Source organism: Maniola jurtina, chromosome 11, assembly GCF_905333055.1.
Source record: "Maniola jurtina chromosome 11, ilManJurt1.1, whole genome shotgun sequence".
In the NCBI taxonomy this organism is placed as follows: Eukaryota; Metazoa; Arthropoda; class Insecta; order Lepidoptera; family Nymphalidae; genus Maniola; species Maniola jurtina.
The window spans coordinates 10,303,898-10,330,711 of record NC_060039.1 but is presented as its reverse complement, the minus strand read 5'-3'; the positions used below and the strand labels follow the sequence as shown (position 1 = coordinate 10,330,711).

Sequence of the window (26,814 nt, the reverse complement as noted above, 5' to 3'; positions counted from 1 at the left end):
ACTACAAACTTGACATTGGCTAATCTTTTTTTTTTCTCTCTCTTTTGGCTTTACAAAGATTAACCAATGTCAAGTTTGAAGTTATTTACAAGTTAGGGAAACTATATAGTTAGTTAAGTTAGTATGGACTTCGTCTGTGCCGGCGCTCGCCAACATACGCGCGGCACCCCTTTAGTCCCCAGTCAGTTTCACCACCAAAAAACATCAATGAAACACAAAAACCGGCAAAAAACACTCCAAAAAGACACCGCACGCGCGCCAGCTAACGCCACCACAGACGAAATCCTGGCTAATCCTTGTAAATCCAGACGCGAGAGAAAAAAAAAAAACTGGTGCGCGTGTTATGCCTTTTTGGAGTGTTTTTTTGTTAGAAGTGGCCGGTTTTTGTGTTCTGCTGGTGTTTATTGATGGTGAAACTGACTGGAAAGCGCTCTAAAGGGGCGCCGCGTGAATGTCGGCGGGCGCCGGCACAGACGAAGTCCAAACTTATACATATAGTTTCCCTAACTTGTAATTAACTACAAACTTGACATTGGCTAATCAGTGTAAAGCCAGACGAAAGAGAAAAAAAAAAGCTTTCCTATATATACATATATTTACTCTTTGTCACCAGCAGAAAATGTTTTCCATTTTCCAAACTTCACTTTTTATTCTTTTTAAGCCCATTATCCATTTTATAATTTCATTACTGACTACAGCTATTTATTACAATTAAGAACAATTTTTTGCTCTGTTATGTGACTTTTGAACCCATACGGTAGCCACATGATTCATGAATTATAAAATTAAGTAGGAAGTTATCTAAAATGGTAAGTCTAAGTTACCAAAACTTGTTTTTAAATCGTAATTTTCTGTGAATATTAAATAAATGAATATTAACATCAGGACAATCCCAATACTGGGACTAGTTCGCCAGGGCTGATAGCTCCACCTCTTCTACCACCTTCAATGCTTGGTGGCATACCGCCGCCCATGCCGCCGAACGTGGGCACTGTAGCGATGCCGCCAGTGCCGGGGATGCCGCCAAATATTGGGCCTTTGCCACCCGCGATGGCGTTCCCACCAATGATGACCCCGTTTTCTATGCCACCACCTGGATTTCCACCTTTTAAACCGGTATAACTTAATTTATATAAATTCACATAATATTTAAATCAGAACATTATTTGTAATGGTATTTATTAAAAACAGTACAACAGTTTGAATGCTGTAGTAAGACTCTTTAAAAAGATATAATTTTTCACTATTTATTGCATCAGACTGGGAAGTGCCCTATTGATAGTGATAATAGTCAGTGAATGGGACTTTTAGTACATTATAGTATTTATATGCATTAAAATTTCAAAAGTCATATCTCTTTTGAGTCTTTTGCATTAATCTAAAACCTGAATTTTTACAGCAGTATGAAGTATTTAATACATGAATAATATTATAAATGCAAATTTCTGTATGCCTGTTTGCTAGTTTTTACATCTGTTTAACTGATGTTGACAAAATTTGGTACAGAGATAATTTTTTCATAAGATCAAAATTTGGGTAAGGAAATAGACTACTTTTGGTCTTGGAAAATCATAGAGTTCCCACAGGATTTTAAAAATCTAAATCTACACAGATGAACTCGCAGACATTGTAGTATAATAATCTAATATTTATTAATATGAGCTTATTATTAAATACTATAGTGGTAGATGTATTTGAGGATTCAAAAGTACTGAGGTTTCTGTTTTTCCATATCTCTACTAATATTATAATTGCGAAAATGTATCTGTTTGTTTGTTTGCCCTTTAATCATGTTGTAACAGAGCAACAGAGTACAGACTTGGAGAGTGACACAGGCTTCATTTTATCCCTGAAAAGCTAAGAGTTTCCATGGGGTTTCAGCTAGTTAGGTAAAAAAAAATTGTGATAGTCTTGTGGTTTAGACTTCAGCCTTCTATTCGGGAAGGGGGGAGTATTGATCCCGGGCACACATCTCTAACTTTTCAGGTTATGTGTATTTTAAGCAATTAAATATCACGCTTTAATGGTACCACCAAACTGCATGACATCGGGTGAGTTTCCAACCTTATGTCGTCGACATTCCATCTGCACGCATGAAATGTTTTATGTCATCATTCCTCATATGCATGGCTAAGGTTTGGAATACTCCGTGATCTGTGTTACCTAGCAATTACAATCCAAGTATCTTTAAAACAAGAATACCTTAGAGGTAGGCACCTTCTAGGTAAACACATCCCATCTTAGACCACATCATCACTTTCCATCAAGTGTGATTGTGGTCAAGCGTTTGCCTATAGTGAATAAAAAAAAAAACGGTGAAGGAAAATATCATGAAGAAACCTGCATGCTTGACAGTTCTCCATAATGTTCTGAAAGGTCTGCTAATGCACACTTGGCAAGCATGGTGGGCCATGAGACCTGTGTTCTGTAGTGAGTTGACAATGGGTTGATCATTATGATATTAGGTATAGAATCTAAAAATGTGTATGACATAGAAAACCCAGGTAATTCTATAAGTATTACATTTTAAGTATGGAAAACTAATACATAATGTGTTTGGTTATTTCTGCTTTAAGGAACTAAGCGCACCTGCCCCAGAAATATCACCTATGGCAAATCAAAGTTGCCCTTGGTCAGAGCACAAAGCCCCTGATGGTCGCATATACTATTACAACTCCATCACAAAACAAAGTTTGTGGGAAAAGCCAGATGATTTAAAAACTTCAGCAGAGGCAAGTTACTAAAATATTGCACTGTAAGTTAACTTAAGCTTAAAGTTTTCAGTATTAAAAAAAAAAATAACTGGGTGTATTATCTTTCAATTTAATATTTAAATGAAAATATGTTCTCACCACTAATATGGAAACTCCAAGGTAAAGGGCAGGATCAGTGAAAGAGACCTAATAAACTTCTATAGTGAAAGCTACAGGTAGGATTTATAGGTATAGAACAAAAATAGTTATTTATTATGCAAGGCTTTCAGGACTGTAGCTGTCCTTACTGAAAGTTTTCGAGATTGTTCAGGGCACCCTAGTCAGTTTTCCACATCCAGCGCTATAATTTTGCTAACCTAAAATTTTTGATTTTTACTCACACTGGAAGTTTGCCTGAAATACAAACAAAATTGTTCAGGAAGACTGATCAGTCCATAACTTCAAGTGGCTTTACATAATATTATATGTGTAATTTTATTAAGATTTTTTTTTTGAGGATTTTTGTTTTGTTACTATACAATCTGCAATCAGTTTTTGGTACAGGTTATAATAGATTATAAAGATTTGAATAAGTTATTACAATTTTTCCTAACATGTTTGTATGAACTTCCAGAAAATGCTGTCCTCTTGTGTTTGGAAAGAATATACCACAGATGCAGGTCGAGTGTACTATCACAACATTGAGACAAAGGAGTCCAGCTGGGTCATTCCTAAGGAACTTCAAGAGATTAAGGATAAAATAGCAGCTGAAGAAGCAGCACAGTAATTTTTTTGAATTATGTAATTTGTTGTTGATGTAGCATCTAATTGCAAATGTAATTTCACTAGTGCCTTACTAATCTTCCCAGTTTAGGGTGTTTACTTAGAGAAACTTGAGATTTTACATGTAGGCTATGTAAAACAGAACCACACTAGAAATAAAAACAGAAATGTAAGTGAAGCTGGGATCATTAGCTAGTGTGCTATAAAAGCTTAATCTAAGCCTTTCTTGTAGAGCAATAATGAATGCAGATGTGCCGCCAGGGGAAGTGCCCCTGCCGTCCTCTCCGGCTATGGCATCATCAGGCAGTTCCGCATTGGATGAAGCCATGGCCAAAACTCTTGCATCCATCGATCCATCTCTTGCTAATGCTATACCAATACCAGAAGAAAGTAAGTAAACAATATGTATTTAAAAATAATGGTTTCCAATATTCTATTTTTTCTGATTAATCATAAAGTGCGATTTATTTAATGTATCTTATAATATGCACTACCTACTCTTACTTAATATTATGTATTTAAATCCAGATTTTGACGATATTGATACACATTTACGCTTATAATTGCTTAAATTAATAAAATATGAATTCTACTATAGGTATAGCCCATAACTGAGTAGGCTCCTGCGGAGTGGAGCGGTGCGGGAGGGGTGACAGTTGTCAGTTACAATACAAAAATATTTACTTAGTTAAAACAATTTTACATAGAACACACAGATATTGGGACCATCCCAGTAAGTGCCTAGTATTGCTACTAGTACCTGTGGCAGTTAGCAAATCACGGTGCTCTCGCATCACGTCATCACGCCCTCCCGCACCGCTTCACTGCCGCAGGAACCTACTCAGTTATGCATTGTGTCTTTAATTTGAGAATTTTTGTATTGCAGTTAAACCAGAAGAGATAGAGGCGCCACCGCAGCCCACTGGCTCTGAAGCCAACGAGCCGGAACTGCAGTACAAAGACAAGAAAGAAGCCATCGAAGCATTCAAAGAACTCCTAAAGGATAGGGTAGGTTTCATAAATAATAAGATTTAAATAAATATAAGGAGTATAATTATGTTTTTTAGGGTTCAATACCTGAAAGGTGCCAATGGGAACTGTTCCTAAATCTCCGCTGTCTGTCCATCCGTCCGTCTGTATATCAGCGGGCTGTATCTTGTGAACCATAGTAGGTAGAGTGACGAATATTTCACAGAATGTAGATTTTATTGTCATTGGAACGACAAATAATAAAAATTTGAATGAAAATAAAAAATAAAAATTCTTGTACGACGGTATGGAACCCTTTGTGTGCGAGTCCGACTCGCACTTGACCAATTTTTTACTGACAGTTTTTTTTATGATTTAAATTATATTATAATAATTTAATAACTAAGAGATTAAAATATGGTGGCCACCCAAATCTGCCGCAGAACCAAATTAACAGTCACAAAATGTGGTTTAAAAATAAAATTATCAAATGGAAATATCAAGAAATAATTGCTTGATATCTTGTAGAATGTTCCTTCGAATGCCACCTGGGAGCAATGTGTGAAGATAATATCTAAAGACCCTCGCTATGCAACATTCAAGAAACTCAATGAGAAGAAACAGGCGTTCAATGGTTACAAGACGCAGAAGCTGAAAGATGAAAGAGAAGAGCAAAGGTTAGTGCTGATAAAGAAAAATTTACATAAAATCATCCCCATTAATTATTATATGTTTTTGTATAAAAATAGATTTTTTAATACAGTTGCTCAAAAAGTGGCGTATAGCGTTCGGGATGTGGCCTATTACAAACTCGTGTTTTTTTTTACCTTTCCAGCACTCGTGCGTTTTCTTTCCCAACTGTCAAAATAATGTCTATTAAAAAGAAAAACCAACAATGAAGTTTTTACTAAAAAAATTCATAGAAGTTTTTATGATTCATGCAAATACGTATATTTCTAAAAAGAAGCTACTAATTTGTTTCAATATCAGATTTAATGATTTGATTGAATAAGTTTGGTTAGGTTTCATTTCATTTAATCATTAAATTTCATTTTCATTTCATATCAATAAAAACATCTACTGAAGACTTGGCTGTATGGGCATAGTTCCCTTTGCCTACCAAAATGGGTGAAGAAAAAAAAACTCTACTTATATTCTACGGTTGGCGCCATTTTTCAGAAATTTTCTTTGCGAGTTTAGTCATTTGTTGCACAAAATGAGTAATTTTGACCCTAGTTTTTTTCTATCTATTAAGAATAAAGTTAAATTAAGTTAGTTGAGTTTATTGTAATTTTATTATTTTATTAAATTGCTTCATTTTTTCGCAACTGTATTAAAAATAGTCGTTCAGTACGCGTGCGGAACCGTCATTGCAACTTGTTCTGACTGTCAATCTCGCCTTCAGCTGCGCCTCGGCTCGGGTAGACATTTGTCGGAACTCTTTGCAAAGACGGCCTTTCCACACTTGTAATAAAATATACTATTGAAATAGTTATGTATTACTGTACAGTGTACACCTAATTACCTACTTTGATGCTTGAAAAGTATCAAATGTGAAAAGATTAGAGAAAAATAAATAATATTTTTTTTATTTAGGAGCCCTGTACACACATGAGAATGATGAATACCATGTTCATCAGCCTCCTCGTACATTATACAAAGGATCATGTCTAAAACAATGTTAATTATCCAAAATAGTTGCAAAAATTGCAATTATTAATTAAGTTATATTTAGGTCAAATTAAATTTATCGGATCACAAAGGTATGAATAATAGGGATGATAAGATACAGTACAGGGTGCATGGAAACTAAGATGAATTAAAATAAACTTTTTAAATTCTATTTTAGGCTGAAAACTAAAAAGAATAGAGAAAATTTGGAAGAATTTCTACTGAGCTGCGACCGTGTGACATCACTCACTAAATATTATAAGTGCGAGGAGATGTTTAATAATCTTGAGGTGGGTTATGTTGAACGTACACTTAAGAGGGGTCTCTCCGTCACTCGCTGAAATCTGGAAAACCACAGGCACAAATATTAGTTTCTAGAATAGGTCTGCAAAATTTCATGGACTTTGGTTGCTTAATATTCAAATGAAATTGGAACTACGAATGTATGGAGTAACTGACGGAGAGAGCCCTGTTAAACCTGTATCCACAGTCATTCATTCCACCAATCATATAATTGAAAATTGACAGATCAAATCGAGATTTGATCTTTTGGATTAATTTTTTGTATATGTGGAAAATCACACTATCACACTAATATTATAAAGGCGAAAGTTTGTATGTATGTGTGTGTGTGTGTGTGTGTGTGTGTGTGTGTGTGTGTGTGTGTGTGTGTGTGTGTGTATGTATATGTTTGTTACTCTTTCACGCAGAAACTACTGGACGGATTTGGCTGAAATTCGGAATGGAGATAGATAATATCCTGGATTAGCACATAGGCTACTTTTTATCCCGGAAAACCAAAGAGTTCCCACGGGATTTCGAAAAACCTAAATCCACGCGGACGAAGTCGCGGGCATCGGCTAGTGTAAGAATAAAGCTATATTTCACGTATTTTTTGAATAGATTTGGCGGTGTGTACCTGATTCCGATAGACGGGACATATACGAGGACTGTATATTTACAATCGCTAAACGCGAAAAAGAGGAGGCGAAGGCTTTAAAGAAACGTAACATGAAAATATTAGCACAAGTAAGTAAACATTGGATACAAACTAGAATGTACAAAGTATAACATATTCTGTACCCGCCAGTAAATATTACACGTCGAGCTTCAACTTTGTAGAGCGAATTGTCATTTTCAATGACAAACATGTTTGTTGAAAATGACAATTCAGCGTTAAACAAGCATGAATGACAGAGCTGACGTTCTACGAAACCGGTTATCACTTTCTAAAGCTGCTAAAGCTAAATTATTTTCTGTTGGACATAAAATATAATAATGTAAAGTCGATTCACATAAAAATTCACAAAAAACTGATCTCATATATAAGAGTATTTGACATTCAAGAAGTTTCGGATCACGATGTAAAGTCAAAAGTCAAAATCATTTATTCAAAGTAGGTACGGTACAATTGTACTCTATTTGATGGTCGGAATTGTTAAACTTGTATGATATAGTGGTGATAATTAATTACGTTACTTAAAACTAAAGCTACGAGGGTTCCAAACGCGCCCAAGTCTGAGAAGAGCCCACAACAAACTCAGCCAGGTATTCTTTTTTTTTATTATCACCACTTTACAAAAGTATACCTTATTAGAACTATCAAAGCTGATTGGCAATTCATTCCCACGCTTTCGTATCATTTAAATAATCCTTTATATTATAATAGGATTTTTCCAAAGATAGAATGGGTATAGAATAAAAGGTAGAATGGGAATATTTTATTTTTGTTCTATAGGTTTTAGAAAACATGACTGAAATAACATACAGTAGCACCTGGAGTGAGGCCCAAGTATTGCTGCTGGAGAATGCGGCTTTTAAGAATGATGTCAGTTTATTGGGCATGGACAAAGAAGATGCTCTAATAGGTAAGCTTTTATGGGGTATTTTACAAGGAAAATAATGAATTCTTATTATTTAGTTTTTATAATATTGAAAATACATATTATTTTTCATTGTAGCAAGATAATGGTAACTGTTTACGTATAATAACTATAAAAAAAAGCTCCAATCGCGCCCAGTTGCTCAGCTATATTGTCACGATCGCAATCACTTTTGATTGGTTGATGCTCGCTTACGATTGGCTACAATGCATTGTTGCAACAAGACAGCCAATTACAACAATTGTGATTGTGGTAATGACTGATGCAGTTTTTCCGCAATCGACCAGCTGATTTGCAAAGAAACCTAGAAATTATTCCTGATCTTACTTTCTTGACTAATCTACTTTAATTATGTTTTAGTATTTGAACAGCATATCAGAAACTTGGAGTCCGAATATCTGCAAGAACGAGAACAGATCAAAAAGAGAAACAAACGTCAACAACGAAAAAATAGAGACAACTTCTTGGTATGTAAAAATATCTACTGGGATACTTGTACCTTTTTGAAACTAGCCAATTTTCTAGACTAGTTCTTGAACCTCATAATCTGCAGTCACTAAAGCAATGAGTTACAGGCAAATGCCTATTTGAATTTCTGAAAAGACTTTCTTAGCGTGGAATTACTATCATAAAGAAACCTACATGCAAAACTCAAGTTTCTAGAACCATCGACAGTGAACCACGCAACGTCAATTTACAGGATGAAGAAAAAAACTCGTTTCCTTCAGCTTAATAGTGATTGTATATGCCTGCCAGTTTAGACGAAGCCTCGCTAATGTGTGTACGCTTTTCACATTTTTGTTCCAAGCTAGATAACAGTTATGAACTATTGTGACATGGCAGTAAAATTGTCAAAATTTAAGATAGACCATGTTGTCAGTTATTTTTATTTAGGTACAAGTTAGCCCTTGACTGCAATCTCACCTGGACGTAAGTGATGATGCAGTCTAAGAGGGGAATTAATTAACCTGGAAGGGGTATAGCAGTAATGGTCACAGTTGACATATCAGTCAGTTTATTGTTGCACATTAATAGATGTACAGTCAAAGGCCGTAAGTCGTTTAGCACCTTAATGATCATATTCGCGTGGCACGGTTATGCACATGCGTTTGGTGTATGTAGCGTGTTTATAGTAAAAGGTCATAAGTGCGGCAGGGTCTTGATGCAATAGTTTCGCGGAATTGCTACTCGAATTCTGAAGGCGACCATACATGGGAGTCTCAGATATTGTTCTCTCGCAGGCGTTGCTTGACGGCCTGCACGAGGAGGGCAAGCTCACATCCATGTCGTTGTGGGTGGAGCTGTACCCCGTTATTTCCGCAGACATGCGATTTTCCGCTATGTTGGGTAAGTTACGCACAATAATATTCATTATCATATTTATGATTGACAAATAATTTGCAATTATTAAATAAACTAGCCGATGCCCGCGACTTCGCCCGCGTGAATTTAGGTTTTTTGGAAATCCCGTGGGAACTCTTTGATTTTCCGGGATAAAAAGTAGCCTATGTGCTAATCCAAGATATTATCTATCTCCATTCTGAATTTCAGCCAAATCCGTCCAGTGGTTTTTGCGTGAAGGAGTAACAAACATACACACACACACACACACACACACACACACACAAACATACAAACTTTCGCCTTTATAATATTAGTGTGATAATATAAATACAATTTTACTAATGTAATAAACACACTTGTAACTAGTTTATCGTATAGTCTTACAACTTACGTAAGTTGAAAAATTCACTTACGTGAGTAAAACTTGCAAGTGTAATCGCGGCCTAAATGCGATAATTTGTCCAATCAAATAAATAATTTGTAAACTTATGTTATCTACTAATAATTTTAAAAATCTGCGTACCGTTTGCCGTTTCTATCAGGTCACTTAAATGTTCTTGAACATATTATGCTGTAATTTTCAGAATGAATTTGCAAACACCAGTGATATACTTAATACGACGTCATCAGCACGCATACACTGTATGTAATACGTCGCTTGCGGCTCGTCTCATCATGTGTGATAATAATTGATAAACGTAGGCGTTAATATAACTTATAATAAATTGCAGGTCAAAGTGGATCCACACCATTAGATTTATTTAAATTCTACGTGGAAAATCTCAAAGCGCGGTTCCACGACGAGAAAAAAGTGATAAAGGAAATACTGAGGGAGAAGGAGTTTGAAGTGAAACCGGACACTACCTTTGAGGAGTTCGCGACCGTGGTATGCGAGGACAGCAAGTCCGCCTCGCTGGACGCTGGCAACGTCAAGCTCACCTACAACTCCTTGTTGGAGAAGGTGCGTCGCACTGCTTACGAGCTCTCGATTTCATTTTACTTATTAACCTCTAAGTAAGAAATAATATCATTTTTGAACTTTCAAGGCGGAAACCAAGAACAAGGAGAAGTTAAAGGAGGAGTCGAAAGCTCAAAAGAAGATCGAGAGCGCTTTCAAGTGGGCCTTGAGCGACGCCAACATCGAGCACCACCTGCCGTGGAGCGAAGTGCGCGACAAGCTCGACCTCTCCGCGCCCGAGTTCGCGGCCGTGACCAGCGAGGAGGAGCGCGCGCGGCTGTACAAGGTACGAGCCTCGTCCGCGGGCAACTGTGACAGGGCTGCGACGTACAGTGGCCGCGAGCGACCTGCCGCTGGGCGAAGCCGATACAAGCATCAAGCTTCTTGTGTTAGGGACCTTAATATTATATTTTGAACTCAAAATTACCTTTTATTTTCAGGACTTCCAATATGAACAAGAAGAGAGTTGCATGCACTACCATCATCCAAAACCGAAGAAATCCAAGAGGTCGAAGAAAAAGAAGCAACGCTCGCGCTCTATCTCACAGGTAATATTACATTTGCATAGTTATAGTTAACTAGATGACACCCGCGACTTCGTCCATGTGAATTTAGATTTTTAAAAACCTGGGGGAACTATAGCTGAGATCTATAAAGCGTACTTTGACTTTGCTCAGACTTTACTTTGGACTTGGTATTTATAGAGCCAAATTCGAAGTCTTTGCTGAGTGCGTGCTTAGCATAGCCTAAGTCAACTAAATCGACGATTTACCAAAAACTTAGGATATTAACCTAACAAAACTTACAGTCCAAAATTTACTACCCTATTAGAACCGCAAAAAACTGTTCCGATTTCACTTGTTATAAACTATAAACAATCATTTACAATTACAAAATAAAACATCTTTTGACTTAGACATCAAACGTCACTTGACATCGCACGGCCGGCCGACGAAACGTTCCGTTTCTTGCTCTTTAGTTAGAATAAAAAGAGTAGAAATGTACTTTTATCTCTCTTTAAACACGTTTATTTCTAAAACATCTAATCGAAATTATGTTTCGATGAATAATAACATAAATAAGAAATATAATTTGGACCGTTTTAGATTTTTAAATATTAATATTGTTATATTTTACTAAGAAAAATCAGAAAATAATGCGTAGAATGAATCACCCATTAATTTTTTGACGGACTCGTGCTTAGCTTAAGCTCAGCATAATCTTGACGCGAAACGACTATAAATTCCTTTAAAGTTTAAGCTTAGCATACACTCAGCTAAGTTTTTCGTAAGTAAAGTCTGAGCTAAGTCAAAGTACGATCTATAGACTATCACCCTATGTGATTCTCCATGATAATCTCTGAATCACACTTCAAAATCTATCTCTGTACTACACGTCAATATCGGTTAAACTGAGTTGTTATAAAGCATTATGTGTTTGTGTATGTGAGCCACGTGTGTGATACCGTGTCTCAGTGAAGTGAACGTTTCAGTCGCGGTCGCGGTCGCGGTCGGCGTCGCCGCGCGTGTCGGCGCCGCGGTCGCCGCGCTCGTCGCCGCGTGCGTCGCCGCCGCGTGCGTCGCCGCCGCGCGCGTCGCCGTCGCGCTCGTCGGGCAGCGCGTCGGGCGAAGACGAGGAGGCGCGCAAGCACAAAAAACCCAAGAAGAAGCACCGCAAACATTCGCCGCCGCCGGTAACCACAATTTTTTCAGCGAAGCTTCCTTGCAAACATCCTGCGCTCGAATTCTGGGGAGTAAAGTGGGGAACAATCATCACCGTTACTGCTCCTCATCACCGTGTTGGCAATGACCAACTCTAGAAGTCTAAAACTAAAAAGTCCAACACCACTGCATTCTCTATTCTTTTATTCACGTTTTTATTTTATATAAGGCACCTTTTTGATACAATTGTCAACATTACGTCTACGTTATATAGTTGCCTGGTACGGCAACCATAAAATAAACCACAAAAAATGAGATATAATGCTTGATTGTATGGTACACATTGTTTTGATTTGCAACTAAAACAAAGATAGACTGAATAAAAAGAATTTTGTTCGTTTTGATTGTTGAAATTGATTTTTAAAAGAGTACTCATATATTTTACTATCGAAAGTAATGCTCGGAGTGGGGCACTTTGGCAGTACGACGCAAGTGCTGCGGCAAGGATGCCTCTTGAGGTTCAAAAATCAAATGTTGTGCAGAAGTCTCCGAGTCCGGAGGAGGGCGGCATATCGGACGACGAGCCGGCCAAGACGCGGCGTAAGGCCAAGCGCAGCGCGCCCAGCTCGCCCGAGCCGCCGCCCGAGCTCGCCCACAAGCCTAAGAAGAAGAAGGACAAGAAAGACAAGAAGGACAGGTTGGCTATGCTCCTCTCTCCCTTCCTCTCCAGCGGTGACTGCGGCCGCGGGTGCGACCTGTGAAGGTCTCTCTGTGCGTCGTATTCATCATTGCCGAGGGTCGTGATGACCCCTATCTATTAATTAAATAATGGTAGGCGTTCAGGCAACTCAACAGCTTCTCTCAGATGTTGTGATAATAGTCGGGGGCCGAAATGCTCTCCTAGGCATGGAGGAAACAAAGATAAAAAAACACACACACACAGTCTGCATTTCATTCATTCATTGAGTCTGTGTGTGGTAAATTGTGTTTTGAGTATGTAATTACTGGTATATGTTATACCAGTAATTACATATCCCTATCTACATTGTTAGATGTACTACCATGCACAAAGGAGCATGGTCGCTCTACGCGCATTTACCGTTAAAAGTAGGTAACGATAAAAATAAAACGTTAAATTAAATTTTTGTTGTTTTTAAGATGACAACAAAATGTTTTGGTAGTTCTATTGATTTTAGTTACGGACTCTCCCTGTCAGAGGCCTTAGTATAAGATTTTATATCTCACCAACGTTGATAGAATTTGATAGACGAAATACTTCAGCGTCAAATTAAAATGGCTTGTTTTAAGAGGAAAACCTATGCGAATGACATTGACGATTTCCCCTTCAAACTAGCAATTTTGACATGTCATGACCCTCTATTGACAATTAATCAAGCAGACATTTCAATCTGCGAAATTTACGCGGACTTTTAGTATTTTGACGTAGGAGGGTAAAAGATCCAGTACATGAACGAATAAGGACTACCCTGACTTTGACCTAAAATTAAGATATTACAATGAGAATCGTTCTATATATAATTTTTATATTTTTTTTTATCTGTGTCTATACACAGTAGGTATACACTCTTAAATTATTTAAATATCAAAAACGCAAAAAAATGCGTGGTATTAATTATTATAAATTATTTTATTTAACAAAAGGATAAATTGCCAGTAAATGAACTGGGAATTTCAGTGAATGAACGAACTCTATCTAGTGCATAAACTCTCGATTCCTATTAATAAATTCTTAAGTATATTTTCGCCTTGGAATTTTAAAAAAAATGTCAGATTTTCAGTTTTTGACTTATTGTATATTTTTTTCTACATTTTGCGCGATAAATCAAAAACTATTTTACATAATAATAATAAATAAAACCTGTTTTAGAAGACTGCAAGTTACAATAGAGCCGCTTGGAACAATTTTTTTTGCTGTTTCTTCTGGTAATATTCACAATGCAGAAATAATAATCATCATGGTGTTTAGATGGTTTGCGCCAAATTATAAAATTTTTTTTTAGTAAAAGTAGTTAACTATTCTTATTTGCTCATAAACGCAACGAGGAAATACAGCTTCCACATATAAAAATTTGAGTCCAGGCCTTGCTGTTAGCTGCTAATGGGTTCTCAAAGTAGCCCGTATGCTTGTTTTACTGGGCACAAAAGGAAAGAATGAAAGGAGCTTACCCAGTACATCTTAAAAGATCCGTTATAGATACATGCATCCTGCCATGCCTTACCTATGCCAGCCAAACATGGGTCCAGACAAAGAATATAAAAAGAAATAGTGACTTGCTAAAGGGCGATGGCAAGGTGCATAAATTAAGCAAAAAATATTCAAAGTGAGAATTGAAGACATAAGAAAAAAGACAAAGCCTACAGACACCTTGAGACATGCCCTAAAACTGAAATGCAAATGGTCATATTGTATCGATTTTTACAGATGAAAGAAAGACAGGTAGGTAGACCGAAGACGCGTTGGTCTAATGCTATTGTGCAAATCGCGAGAGAAAATTAGCTTGATAGTACCAAAGACAGAGAGAAATGGGGATACCCAAGAGGGATCCATATCCAAGAAAGCAGAATACCAGAATAAATATAAAAAAAATTCAAAAGAAAAATAAAACCGACTTCAAAATCACAAACACTAAAAAGTAAAAAATAATTTAAGTTATTGTGGTTTTTGAAGTCGGTTTTATTTTTATTTTGAAAATTTTTTATTTCAAAATTTTTAGTGGCCCCACTGTACTATAATAATATGCCATGCCCAGCTAAAACCCTACTGTTTACTAAGCAATTACACTGATCGCGAGCAATTTGCTCTTATCCATTGAGGAGTTCTGTTCTCCATCTCAGAAGATATTCATCAGAACTTCATCAAATTTATATGGGACCACCTGCAAAGTATACCTAGCTTTTCAAAAAAAAAAAAATCCAGATCGGTCCAGGCGTCTTTGAGCAATCGGTGAACATACATTAAAAAAAAAATTGAATTTGCTCTTATCCATTGAGGAGTTCTGTTCTCCATCTTCAAAGATATTCATCAGATCTTTACCAAATTTATATGGGACCACTTGCAAAGTATACCCTATCAAACAAAAAAAAAATCCAAATCGGTCCAGGCGTCTTTGAGTAATCGGGGAACATACATAAAAAAAAAGATACCAACGAATTCAGAACCTCTTCCTTTTTTTAAAGTCGGTTAAAAATATACTAAGATTTACTAACATGGTGTTATACCATAGAGTAGCAAACAGAGGCAAAGCTTCTAAGAAGCGAGCAAAATTTATAACTATTTTGGTAGGGCTGGCACTGGAGGATACAATTTAATTAACAATAGTTATTTGTTCAACAAGATGGTAAAGTTTGTTTTTGTTGTGATTGCCTAGTTTAAATATCGATCTTTAAATATCGATCCATAGATCTAAATATCGATTTTGAACGAAATCAGTCAATTTAGAAAGAATTATAAATGGTGCCAACTTTTTTAAATTTTGGTTACAGGTTCCTATTTTGTGATCCCAGGGAGCTCTAAATATCGATTTTGAACAAAATCGGTCAATTAACAAAGAATTTCAAAATGGCGTCGACTTTTTTAAATTTTGGTAACAGTTTCTTATTTTGTGATCCCAGGGAGCTCTAAATATCGATTTTGAACGAAATCGGTCAATTAACAAAGAATTTCAAAATGGCGTCGACTTTTTTAAATTTTGGTAACAGTTTCTTATTTTGTGATCGCAGGGAGCTCTAAATATCGATTTTGAACGAAATCGGTCAATTAACAAAGAATTTCAAAATGGCGTCGACTTTTTTAAATTTTGGTAACAGTTTCTTATTTTGTGATCGCAGGGAGCTCTAAATATCGATTTTGAACGAAATCGGTCAATTAACAAAGAATTTCAAAATGGCGTCGACTTTTTTAAATTTTGGTAACAGTTTCTTATTTCGTGATCCCAGGGAGCTCTAAATATCGATTTTGAACGAAATCGGTCAATTAACAAAGAATTTCAAAATGGCGTCGACTTTTTTAAATTTTGGTAACAGTTTCTTATTTCGTGATCCCAGGGAGCTCTAAATATCGATTTTGAACGAAATCGGTCAATTAACAAAGAATTTCAAAATGGCGTCGACTTTTTTAAATTTTGGTAACAGTTTCTTATTTCGTGATCCCAGGGAGCTCTAAATATCGATTTTGAACGAAATCGGTCAATTTACAAAGAATTTCAAAATGGCGTCGATTTTTTTAAATTTTGGTAACAGTTTCTTATTTCGTGATCCCAGGGAGCTCTAAATATCGATTTTGAACGAAATCGGTCAATTAACAAAGAATTTCAAAATGGCGTCGACTTTTTTAAATTTTGGTAACAGTTTCTTATTTCGTGATCCCAGGGAGCTCTAAATATCGATTTTGAACGAAATCGGTCAATTTACAAAGAATTTCAAAATGGCGTCGACTTTTTTAAATTTTGGTAACAGTTTCTTATTTTGTGATCCCAGGGAGCTCTAAATATCGATTTTGAACGAAATCGGTCAATTAACAAAGAATTTCAAAATGGCGTCGATTTTTTTAAATTTGGTAACAATATCCTGTTTTGTGATCCTAGGGATCCTCAGATATTGATTTTGAACAAAATCTATGACAGTTCAAGAAAATAGATTTTAAACACTATTTAAATTATTATCATTAACATTAAATTAAATGAAAACACGACGCGCGACGTGTACTGCAGCCCCTGAGCTTGAGCACAGGCCGAGCCGATATAAACCGATTTCTCTCCGTACGCGACGTAGCGCCTGTGCTCACGCACACACGCGCCTCAAGCTTGTAGTAGTGTACCTATCGTAGCGCGCTTGTATGAAGCTTTGACTCTGTTCGCTACACATGTGGTTATACAACGCAATACCACACTAACAAACACTCGTACAAACATACAGACAAGTATATACTCACACACACTCACACACACACATGGACGCACGCACACGCACTTTTGAACGGTTTGAACGGAACACGGTTTTGAAATTGAAATTGAAAAAAGTGTAAGAATTTGTAAGAAAATATTTAAAAAAGGTATATCAGCCGGTTTTTTATTCCAGCTCTTAATACATGTAAAAACGTCCAATCTGTTCATTTACTTGAGCCTTTACCCTAGTACCTAATTATATCGACCGCCCCATATCAAAACAAAGTAAATGTCATTTTTCCGAAAATCGTTTTATGTCATAAGCCTAACTTTCATAGTATGTCCCGTTGTATTGTAAGGACACCCACATTAAAGTAAAATTAAAAGCTAGTAAGTCGCTTTGACCATTTTAAAACATAGTAAGTCTATGAACTGGCTAGGTTTTTTATAGATTAATGCGCCTTACTAAGTTTTTCAAAGGAATTAGATAAAATAAAATAAATATCACCCATTATCTAAATACCATGTCAAAACAGTAAATACTTAATGATGCATTAAAACTTAAAAGTAAGATAGGAAAAGTCAATGACCTCTACATGTCAACTGTTAAATATGGCTTGCAAGGGAAATACTTTGCATACTTACATAATGTTTTTAAGGTTCCATATCTCAAAAGGAAACACGGGACCCTTATAGGATCACTTTGTTGTCTGTCTTTCTGTCCGTCTGTCCGTCTGTCGTGTCTGTCAAGAAAACCGATAGGGTATTTCCCGTTAACCTAGAATTATGGGCAGGTAGATAGGTCTCAACTCTCATAGCCCAAGTAAAGGAATAAATCCGAGAACAAATTTCGTGATTCTAGATCAACGGGAAGTACTGTATAGGTTTTCTTGACGGACGGACGGACAAATGGACAGACAACGAAGTGATCCTTTAAGAGCTCCGTTTTTCATTTTGAGGTACGGAACCCTAAAAAAGAAAGTGATGCACATCTAATGAATAAATGTGTAGGCCAGTCTTCACACTAAAATATTTGAACCCCTTTAATTTAAAAACTGTCATAGCCTAGTGGTTAGAACGTCCGCCTCCTAATCGAAGGTCGGGGGTTCGATCCTGGAATCACGCACTACTAACTTTTCAGTTATGTGCGTTTTAAGCAATTTAATATTGTATATCAAATCTTTGAAAAGAGCAACCGCCGAGTTTCTTGTTGAAGACTACGGCCTAAACTTCTCTTGAATTTAAACCACTTACTAGGTTTTGATCTGAGAAAGAAATTTGACATTAATTGACAAAATTGAGAGACCTAAGCTTGTATAAGAACACAGAAGTGTCATAATTCGTGTTCACTTTGCCTAACGTCTCTCGGAGAGCAGAGAGAGATTTAAACTGTTTCTTATAATCACTGGCCATATTTCAAATGCGAAAGTGTGTTTGTTGGTTTAATATTCAATCACGCTGCAACGGAGCAACCAGTCGACGTGGTTTTTTGCATGGATACATTTAAAGACCTTGAGAGTGACATCTCTCTCCGCATCGTATTCTTTATTGCTGAGGGTTGTGACCTCTTTCCATTATTCCTACATCTAATGGTAGGTTTTCTTGGGATAATAATGCGGTGGGTTCAAAGAGCCTACGGAACTCGACTAGAAAAACGAGATTTTGACTCTTAGTTTTAACGGTTATGAATTAGTTATTATTATCAGTGATAAAATTGATTAGGGCTGCCAGGTAAAATGACATTTATCTTGGAAAATCAAAGAGTTTCCACGAGATTTTTTCCAAGTTTGCGCTACTAAGTACATCTATAATATAAAAATGAATCGCAAAATGTGTTGGTAAGCGCATAACTCAACAACGCCTGGACCAATTTGGCCAAATCTTTTTTTAAAATGTTTGTTGAAGTTCAAGGATGGTTTTTACGGCGAGAAAAATTAGAATTATTGCTGGAAAAACCCTAAAAATAGCCCTTTTCTTTTTCCCATACAAATGATTTCTAACTAAAACGTAGTCAATTTAAGCTTTATTGCTATGGTATAAAGTTCATATTAAATTACAAGCACTCACTGTTGTCTAAGCAATGTGGGGGGTGACGGTTCTGTTCAGGAGAATTTTTTAAAATACGTAGGCACAAAAACTGCCACATTACAAATCTTTTTGACAGGACGAAGTCTGTCGGGTCAGCTAGTATATTATGAAGAGGAAAGGTTTGTTTGTTTGTTATCGATAAACTCTGAAACTACTGAACTACTTGCACTAAAGACATAATCATCAACATCAACCGACAGACGTCCACAGTGAACATAGGTCTTTAATAGGGTCTTCCACATGCTACGGGTTTGCGCCGCCTGAATCTTTGCGCTTGCGCTTGACGACAATCATGCTTTAAAGAAAGCAATGATGAGGTCCAAGTTGGAGCACGCTTACCTGGAAGATGCCTATTCACTCTTGGCTTGCAGGTATCTATGGTATATATAATATATGGCAGGAAACACGGCCGCCGAAATGGCGTTCCAACCTTTAGGCTCTCCCCATTGCCCGCAGCATGAATCTGAGCTTCCTTATGATGGTTATATTATGTACATAATATAATATCTCATAAGAAATCTCTAACACACAATCCAGCTAAGTAAGTCCAATTTCGAAAAAAGCTAGCTAGCCGACAAATCTAACTCAGGCAGCCTTCGGGAACCTTCGAGATGTCTCTGTCCAAAATTCCTCAATGCTTGAAGAACAGTCTTTGAATAGTGCATATTGTCAGTGATGAAATATGGATCCGAAATATAGGTCTTTTTTTTGTACACAGGAAATGCCTGACGCATACCCCTCCGTCATGTGGGGCTTGCACCAAACTTGCACTACTACGAAATCCATTTCGGAACACGGCACCCGGAACGAGGCGCGCTATCTCCTAACATAGGTATAATACCTATTTAGAACACTTACTATCTGTCATCATAATCTATGACAACCTCCGAGTATTTACCTGGTAAAACCGTAACTTTAGAATAAAATTTAGTATATAAGCAGGCTTCATTTAGAAATGAAAAAATCCCTATTTTATTTTTCAACGATTATAAACACAACTTTCATTCAAAAATAATAAGCTTATATTCATTTTAAATAATATTTTGCGACGAAATGACGCGCACAGTCCTTCCGCCATGACAGTCCAGTGGACACTGAATTCCATAGAGCGCCTGCAAGAAAATAAATAGCACAGGAAGTTTTTTGGTTAGTTTTAGATTATTTAAGAAACGAAAAACATTTAGTATAAAACTAACAGTTAAAATTGATTGCTAAACCTAAACATATCATTTTCTGGAGGTTGGCTTCAAAGTATCAAGATGTTAAAGAAAACTTTTACAGAACAAGTTGCGAACAGCAATGTTTTCAACTTGGTTTTTTTTTATTATTGGGATAATGTATACTAAATTAAAAAAGGCCCTTATAATCTTCACAAACTGAAGTTTTTAATTGCATGTATTTAATAGCTGTTAATGCTTTAGAAAAATAAACAATTTACTTCAAAGTACAGCATTTTTGCGATTTGTCAAATAGCAATTACCTTAATGCGCAAATCTGTCCATATACTTGTCTACAGCTAGCGCTCCGAAACATTGCGAAATTAAAGTCTGTGGTACTGAAGTTTTGACTTTAAATCAAGGTGCTTTACTTCCATTTTACTTTGACGTCGTTTTGTTTTGGCTCTCGAATTCTATTTACGTTGGTGAGATGTAAAATGTCACATGTACTGTGACATGGTGCTCTGCGCAGGTCTACGGGCTCGGTGGCGTGGAGCGACGCGGAGCTGGAGTTGCGGCGCGCGGCGCTGCTGGCGCAGCTGAACGCGCACGAGGCCGACTGACGCCGCGTCACGCACGTGCGCATCTACAACCGCTACCCGCCGCGCGCGCCGCCCGCGCCCATCCTGCCGCTCATATCGCCCATGCCGGACACCGACACCGACAGCTCCAACTTGTGAAGCGTCTCCACACAGTGCGCTCCCACACTCCACCTCGTAGATAGCTTCCATTTGAAAATAGAAAGATACATCTGGACACCGCCGCGGCCGACACCCGGCACCACGAACTCACCTATCCGCAGGCCGCCCCTTTAACCGCGGCACTTCCCTTTGCGAACCACGGTAAATTCTATTATTTTCGGTAATAGGTAATAACACAGCATAAAATACATACAGTGAGATGTTTTGATCTGCCGGCCGGTATAATTCCTCCCCCGTCTGTGTGCCGCAAGATTGCTCTGTCTAGACGTCTTCGTCAAAGTATCTCACGATTACAGTAACAGCTTGGAGTACCTTAGTTGAAGCTTAAACTAAACATGTCTGCTATTTTGTTTGATGTCGGTTCATCATTCATCACACAAAGTTGTCAACCGATAGACATCCACTACCGGCCATAGGTATCTTGTAAACTACAGGGACTACCACACGCGGCTTGTTTATTGTCTGCCTATCTAGCGGAGGGGTCTGCGAAACCTACGCTTTCGCCTCTGTAAAAATAATCAAGTAAATGATTCTGAAATTGGTCTCTCTACCTATTAGTGGAAAGTATTCTTATGTATATAAGAAGAAAAGGTTTAATTTAATATTAAATTAGTTTCACAACGTTAATTGAGGCGGACAACACAACGCGCGTGAGTATCAAGTAAGACTAAAGGTATATTCAAACTAAAAATGGTTCCTCATTCTATGTATCATTTGTTTGCATTTTTATTCTATAAGTAGGTGTGTTTTAACTATATTATTATAGTTTACATTTTGATTCCGCAGTCCGCAGATGTAGTTTAATTTCTAAGGTGTTTCAGTGTTAAGTAGGTATCAGGTTTTAATATATATTTTGTTCTTTATTAAACAAAACCCAGTACTGCATTCTCTATAGTAGTGTGATATTGTTTAACAAATGCAGGTGCAGTAGCGATTTTCTACAATAAGTATTTGCAAGAGCACAGTTTAATATATACCCATTAAATGTGTTTCATCCAATATTATACCTTAGAGATGATTAAAATATTCGTCTCTGTATTTCGCGTTTTATTTTACAACAACTACTACTATTATTGCCTGGCTTGTGTTGCGACTTACAATGCCACTTCGTAATTTGTTTTTACGACTTGCGCGCCGCCTACATTATATACATTCGGCGATGATGATAATCACTACCCATATTATGAATATATAATATGATACAGAAAGGGTTTAAACACAATAATTTTTGAATTTTACTTTAATTAAAAAGTAGGTTTATTTATCTAAAGAAAATTCTGGCACTTGTTAAACTGTAGTATAGCAGTTTGAACTCCTCTTCTAGGGTTTTGATCTTCTTTTCTGTGAGAGCTAGTGCTTGTTGTAACTGTATAGAACCTTTACTTTTCTGTTCATTTATATTTTCCCTCTCTGTTTTTATATGAGACCATACTGCATCAAACCAGTGAAGGGTTTCAAAACTGGAATCCTGTTGGGAAAAAAATAAGTAATGAAAGATGTGAATGAATGAATCATTAAATCTGTTAGTAATACATAAAATTCTAATTCCGGAATGACTGACTGATTGACTAATATATAAACGCACAGGCTACACCGCTGGTCAGCCATGAAATTTGTGGTAGGTGTGTTTTTTGTAAAGAGGAGGTATCCACTAAGAAAGGATTTTTCGAAATTCCACCCCTACATAGCTTAAATACGGGGTGGAAGTTTTTTTTATTTATAGACTAGGGCTTGGTTGCAAAAAACTGAAGTAACTATTTATTTTTCTTTTTTTTTAATTGAAATAATGAAAGTACCTGGTCTAACAGCTTGAGAATATAAGCGATACCCATAGCAAAGCCATCGTCTGTAAAAGCTGCTCCAGCTTTATTTTTCTTTGACATTTTATCTTTTGACAATATCATGTGTTCAACAAAATTCAGCGTGAGTGGCGGTACAATGATGAAAAAATTCTTCAAATGCACATTTTTAGGATTCCTGAAAACTGGAGCAAAAACTTCTACAAGTAATTTGAAATACTCTGTTCCTTGAATGAAATTTGTTATGAGGCCATTAATGTTGTCATCTAAATTGTCAGCTGTTTGTACTGTTTTTTCGTTCAAACCATTTTTTTCACATAGTCCTTTCACATCTTTTAAGTCAAGGTTGGGCAGAAACGCCGTCGCATCGCAACAACAGTGTCTGCCGCCAGATCGAATCATGCGCACGTATCCCATCGCGTTGCCTATTTGGCTAATAAGATCTCTAAATAAATCCAAATAACTTTGACCATCTTCTACAACCCCCAGAATTTTGATTCCTTTGTTGAATTTTTCTGCATTCTTGTACAAATAAACATTTCCGTGTTCACCTGCAGTTTCCTTAAAATTTCGGAGATCTTTAGCGAGGCGCGACTTTATCTGTTCATCATACATAAACTGGGAGAAAATAAAAAATTTATTCTTTAAAAACTGATAAGTAAAATTAACAGTAGTATTCATAATGCCAGTTCCATGTGTTCTTATTGAATTAGCGATGTGTCTAATGTTTATTGAATTGAGATGTTTATTATTGCTACTTTTCTCTATAAAGATTTGATTGTTGAGGTTGTATTGATACTTTGAAACAAAGATGTGTATATTGCGCATGATTTCTAACACATCTAAACCTTGTTCCAAAGTTTGTGTAGGAAGGTTATCTTGTATTGTTGAAAGCTTGAACTTGAGCTTAGCCATTTGGCGCATTTCACCATATGTTTTCCAGTCTGACAAAACAACAGTGGTCAAATTGTAATAAGTCTTTGAAAGATAATGTTCTACACAGGGCTTGACAGACATGTACTCATTGTGAAATCGAAGATTGTCTAATAGAAGTAACATTTTTTTGATCATTTCGTAATTGAAAGGATCCACAATGTCTAATTGTAGATGGGAATGGATGTGCAGACGAAGATTAGTTTCTATGTTCTGACTTATATTTTTCAGAACACGTTCGTCAAATATGATTTTAAGTTTGCCTTTAAACTCATTAGCTCTGTTCATGCCGCATTGTTTGTCTGTCTGTTCTAACAAAATCACACAATCATCTAAAGCCATTAGAAAGTACTTCAATTTTACTGCATGTAATTGCATGCTAAAATTTTGTTCAAAATATATTGGGACTATATTTTGATGCCATAGCAGCCAGGAGCAATTACAATGTTTCTTAATGTTGTCGGGAAAATCAGATAAGGTTTGTATCTTTTCAAGCAACAAGCCTAGTCTCACATAGCTATCTTCAATGTATGTAGTTTCAGGCACAAAACTGAGGGCGATGTTAGTGGCCATATTGCGTTCCAAAGTGGATGCTCCTTTTATGGTCTGTTCTGCAATTACAATGCAAGTGAGCTCATCCAGTCTCTTATTGGCATACTTCTTATCGCTCATCAATGTCTTTTTAATTTCAAGTATTGAAGACACTGCTTGAAATGTTAAATGTTGTATGATCATATTCATGGAATTTATAATCTGATCATAATTCCTGCTGACTGCATTCCATAAACTTTTTAGGATATCCATAATTTCAAACAATGACATCAACATCTGCTTTGTTAGTGGCATTCCTAAAGATAGGTGCAAATTGATTAAAGATAAAACTGAATAATTTATATTTGAAGCCACATCTAAGCCATCCATAATTGTCTTTGCATGAAGAGTCATTTCTGCAGCACTCAACTTATTGTTGCTAGAGAAAACTTCTTCCACTGTCAATGCCCAATGCGAGCATATATATTGAAGACTTATGATATCTTTGGTTAGAGTCATTTTTTTAGAACTCATATAAGCCTGTCTAGCTTTAAGCATAGCTTGTGGTAATTTGCTGTAGTTGCCACAAAGTGCTGGAACAAATCTCTGGAGAAATTGTTCAGGAAACCAAATAGCTGTCCCGATGACAAAAATGCTGTGTGCCTAAATAAAATAAAAATTAATTAGTAAGTATGCATAGTATTTTAGAAACTGTCTTATTCACAAAATATATTATTCTCACCTTTGTGTTCAATTCCATTAAACTTTTAAAGGTTTTTTTATCATTATTTCCAAAAAGATGTGTGTTCAACACAAAAAGAGCATTGATTTTTATGCACTTGTACAAATTGTCACCACTAGGTTTATCCTGAGCTAGCTTATCCAAATTTAGTATAGCAAGTTTTAGATATTGGGTAATCTCCGCTGATACAACTGAACAATTCTTAACTGACAAAACTTTTTTTCTTAACAAAAGAAGATTTTGCAAAGTGCTCAGAACAATGTCATCATTCATTAGTTTGACTGTGATGTTGTTGGTAGCACCAGATAAAGCTGACAATTTCTCTTCATCTAAATCTAGGTCCTCAGGTTTGGAGCTGTACATGTTAAGATTCTTACAAAAGTTATTCCAATTTGATGTTATAGTGCATCTCGATATTAACATTTCTAAAATCACTATCAATGTAAACATTTCCCCAATTTTATTTATCACAAAGTGCCATTGAATACCATCTGAAAAATAATAAAAATACATTAATTGCCTCAAAAACAAATAATAGTAATGACAATGAACAAAATATTTTAATGTTTTCATAAGCTTTTGCCTATTGCCTTTTGATATGTTGGAGATAGTTGCCTACCTATTACCTTCTACATATTACAAAACTTTTACCTCTGTTTTAGCATAGATATGTCACAGTTAGAAAACAACATACAACTAATAAAATAGTGCAGTACCCCACATTGAGCTTTAGAAAGAGATGACAAGAAAGGATATTTTGTGAATAGGCAATTATGCACACAATATAATTAGCAGCTTAGGCTTATTGAGACTGACAAGTTGGCAACATAGCATCATATAGGTAAGAGTGATGAGACAGGGTTCTATGAAGCCAAAGCCTGCCGATTATCTTTTATAAAGCTAGATGTGTAATATTAAATAAACTTACTTAAGTTTATAATTTCTCCATTAAAAATGGCAAAAATTTGACTACACAAATTATGTAGTGTGTCGTTGCAGCGACTTAAAAATGTGTTTAATAGACATATTGATTCTATTTGAGCAGATATATCACTTCTTGTATATTCATCGTAAACTGACAAAAATTGGAAATGACTGTAAACACAAGAATAAAAGAATATTAGATTATGGAATTTTTGCTCAATTATGCATAGGTTTAATGTAATCATTTAAACACCTTTCAAAGGCTTCTTTTTTTAGTGCATTAACTTCTACACACAAGGATGTTAGCACACTTAAAACTTTAGTTATCACTGCATTATCAGATGCAACTAAATCTGTCACTGGCGTAAGTTCACTTGACTCCAAGACAACTTGTATTGGTGTAAATGTTTTGTTTTCTCTATTTCCATCTTCCAATAAAGCAGTGTAATCTTGACATTGTTTTTTAAAAAAATCTCCATAACTCTTCAAAATATATGTACCAGCTTCCTTGTCCATATCGCTCCTCATGTTAAAGTATTATGTTAAATGCCTATATTATTCATTAGTATTTTAAATATATGGTTGATAATTTATGATATATATAAAACTTTATTAATTATTAATCAAATCAAACCACAAAAGACAAAAAGTTAACTGAAGATCAAAGAGTGATGTGAATGTGATCCCAATGATCCAACCATTTGATGTAATCCAATCCAAGAGTGATTACATACTCTTTGTCCAATGTAGTCAAGGAGTATATAAACAATCCGTGTATGTAATCAGTAATCACGATGAAGATGTGATAGCATACTCTGTGTGGATCATATAGCTTTATGGTGTGGATACCTACTCCTGTATGTTATTGGCAAAGACCTTACACTTACGTGTAAGGTCTTTGGTTATTGGTCTGTGGTGAATACCTACCTAAAGCGGGGCAGGCCTTCAAGGATCCAGGGCCGTAAAATAAATTAAAAAAAAAAAAGCGGGGCACAAAAGGGCTAGAACTCAGA

The 26,814-nt window shown here is 36.3% G+C and overlaps 2 protein-coding genes across 2 annotated transcripts; one reads left to right on the top strand and one right to left on the bottom strand.

Moving 5' to 3' along the window:
• The first annotated feature begins 595 nt into the window (after positions 1-595).
• On the top strand, positions 596-21,910 carry LOC123869535 (pre-mRNA-processing factor 40 homolog B). Its single transcript, XM_045912513.1, has 18 exons — positions 596-809; positions 886-1,116; positions 2,577-2,732; positions 3,328-3,476; positions 3,709-3,866; positions 4,363-4,484; positions 4,974-5,122; positions 6,295-6,406; positions 7,020-7,145; positions 7,855-7,984; positions 8,360-8,466; positions 9,241-9,346; positions 10,075-10,304; positions 10,390-10,587; positions 10,742-10,849; positions 11,794-11,994; positions 12,505-12,659; positions 20,644-21,910. The coding sequence occupies exons 1-18, from the start codon at positions 807-809 to the stop codon at positions 20,732-20,734; spliced, it is 2,532 nt and encodes an 843-aa protein (XP_045768469.1). The 5' UTR covers positions 596-806; the 3' UTR covers positions 20,735-21,910.
• A 187-nt stretch (positions 21,911-22,097) lies between these two features.
• Positions 22,098-26,515, bottom strand: LOC123869530 (WASH complex subunit 4). Its single transcript, XM_045912504.1, has 5 exons — positions 26,055-26,515; positions 25,806-25,972; positions 24,878-25,368; positions 22,669-24,798; positions 22,098-22,340 (listed from the first exon to the last, which is right to left on the bottom strand). The coding sequence occupies exons 1-5, from the start codon at positions 26,327-26,329 to the stop codon at positions 22,134-22,136; spliced, it is 3,270 nt and encodes a 1,089-aa protein (XP_045768460.1). The 5' UTR covers positions 26,330-26,515; the 3' UTR covers positions 22,098-22,133.
• Positions 26,516-26,814: the final 299 nt, after the last annotated feature.

Excerpts from the sequence above, each read along its gene's own strand:
- LOC123869535 (XM_045912513.1), top strand. Across the intron at positions 2,733-3,327 it reads ATTTAAAAACTTCAGCAGAG|AAAATGCTGTCCTCTTGTGT; the intron begins GCAAGTTACTAA and ends ATGAACTTCCAG. Across the intron at positions 7,146-7,854 it reads ACATGAAAATATTAGCACAA|GTTTTAGAAAACATGACTGA; the intron begins GTAAGTAAACAT and ends TTTGTTCTATAG.
- LOC123869530 (XM_045912504.1), bottom strand. The coding sequence starts at position 26,329 with ATGAGGAGCGATATGGACAAGGAAGCTGGTACATATATTTTGAAGAGT. Across the intron at positions 24,799-24,877 it reads TAATGGAATTGAACACAAAG|GCACACAGCATTTTTGTCAT; the intron begins GTGAGAATAATA and ends TATTTTATTTAG. Across the intron at positions 22,341-22,668 it reads TTCTCAAGCTGTTAGACCAG|GATTCCAGTTTTGAAACCCT; the intron begins GTACTTTCATTA and ends TTTTCCCAACAG.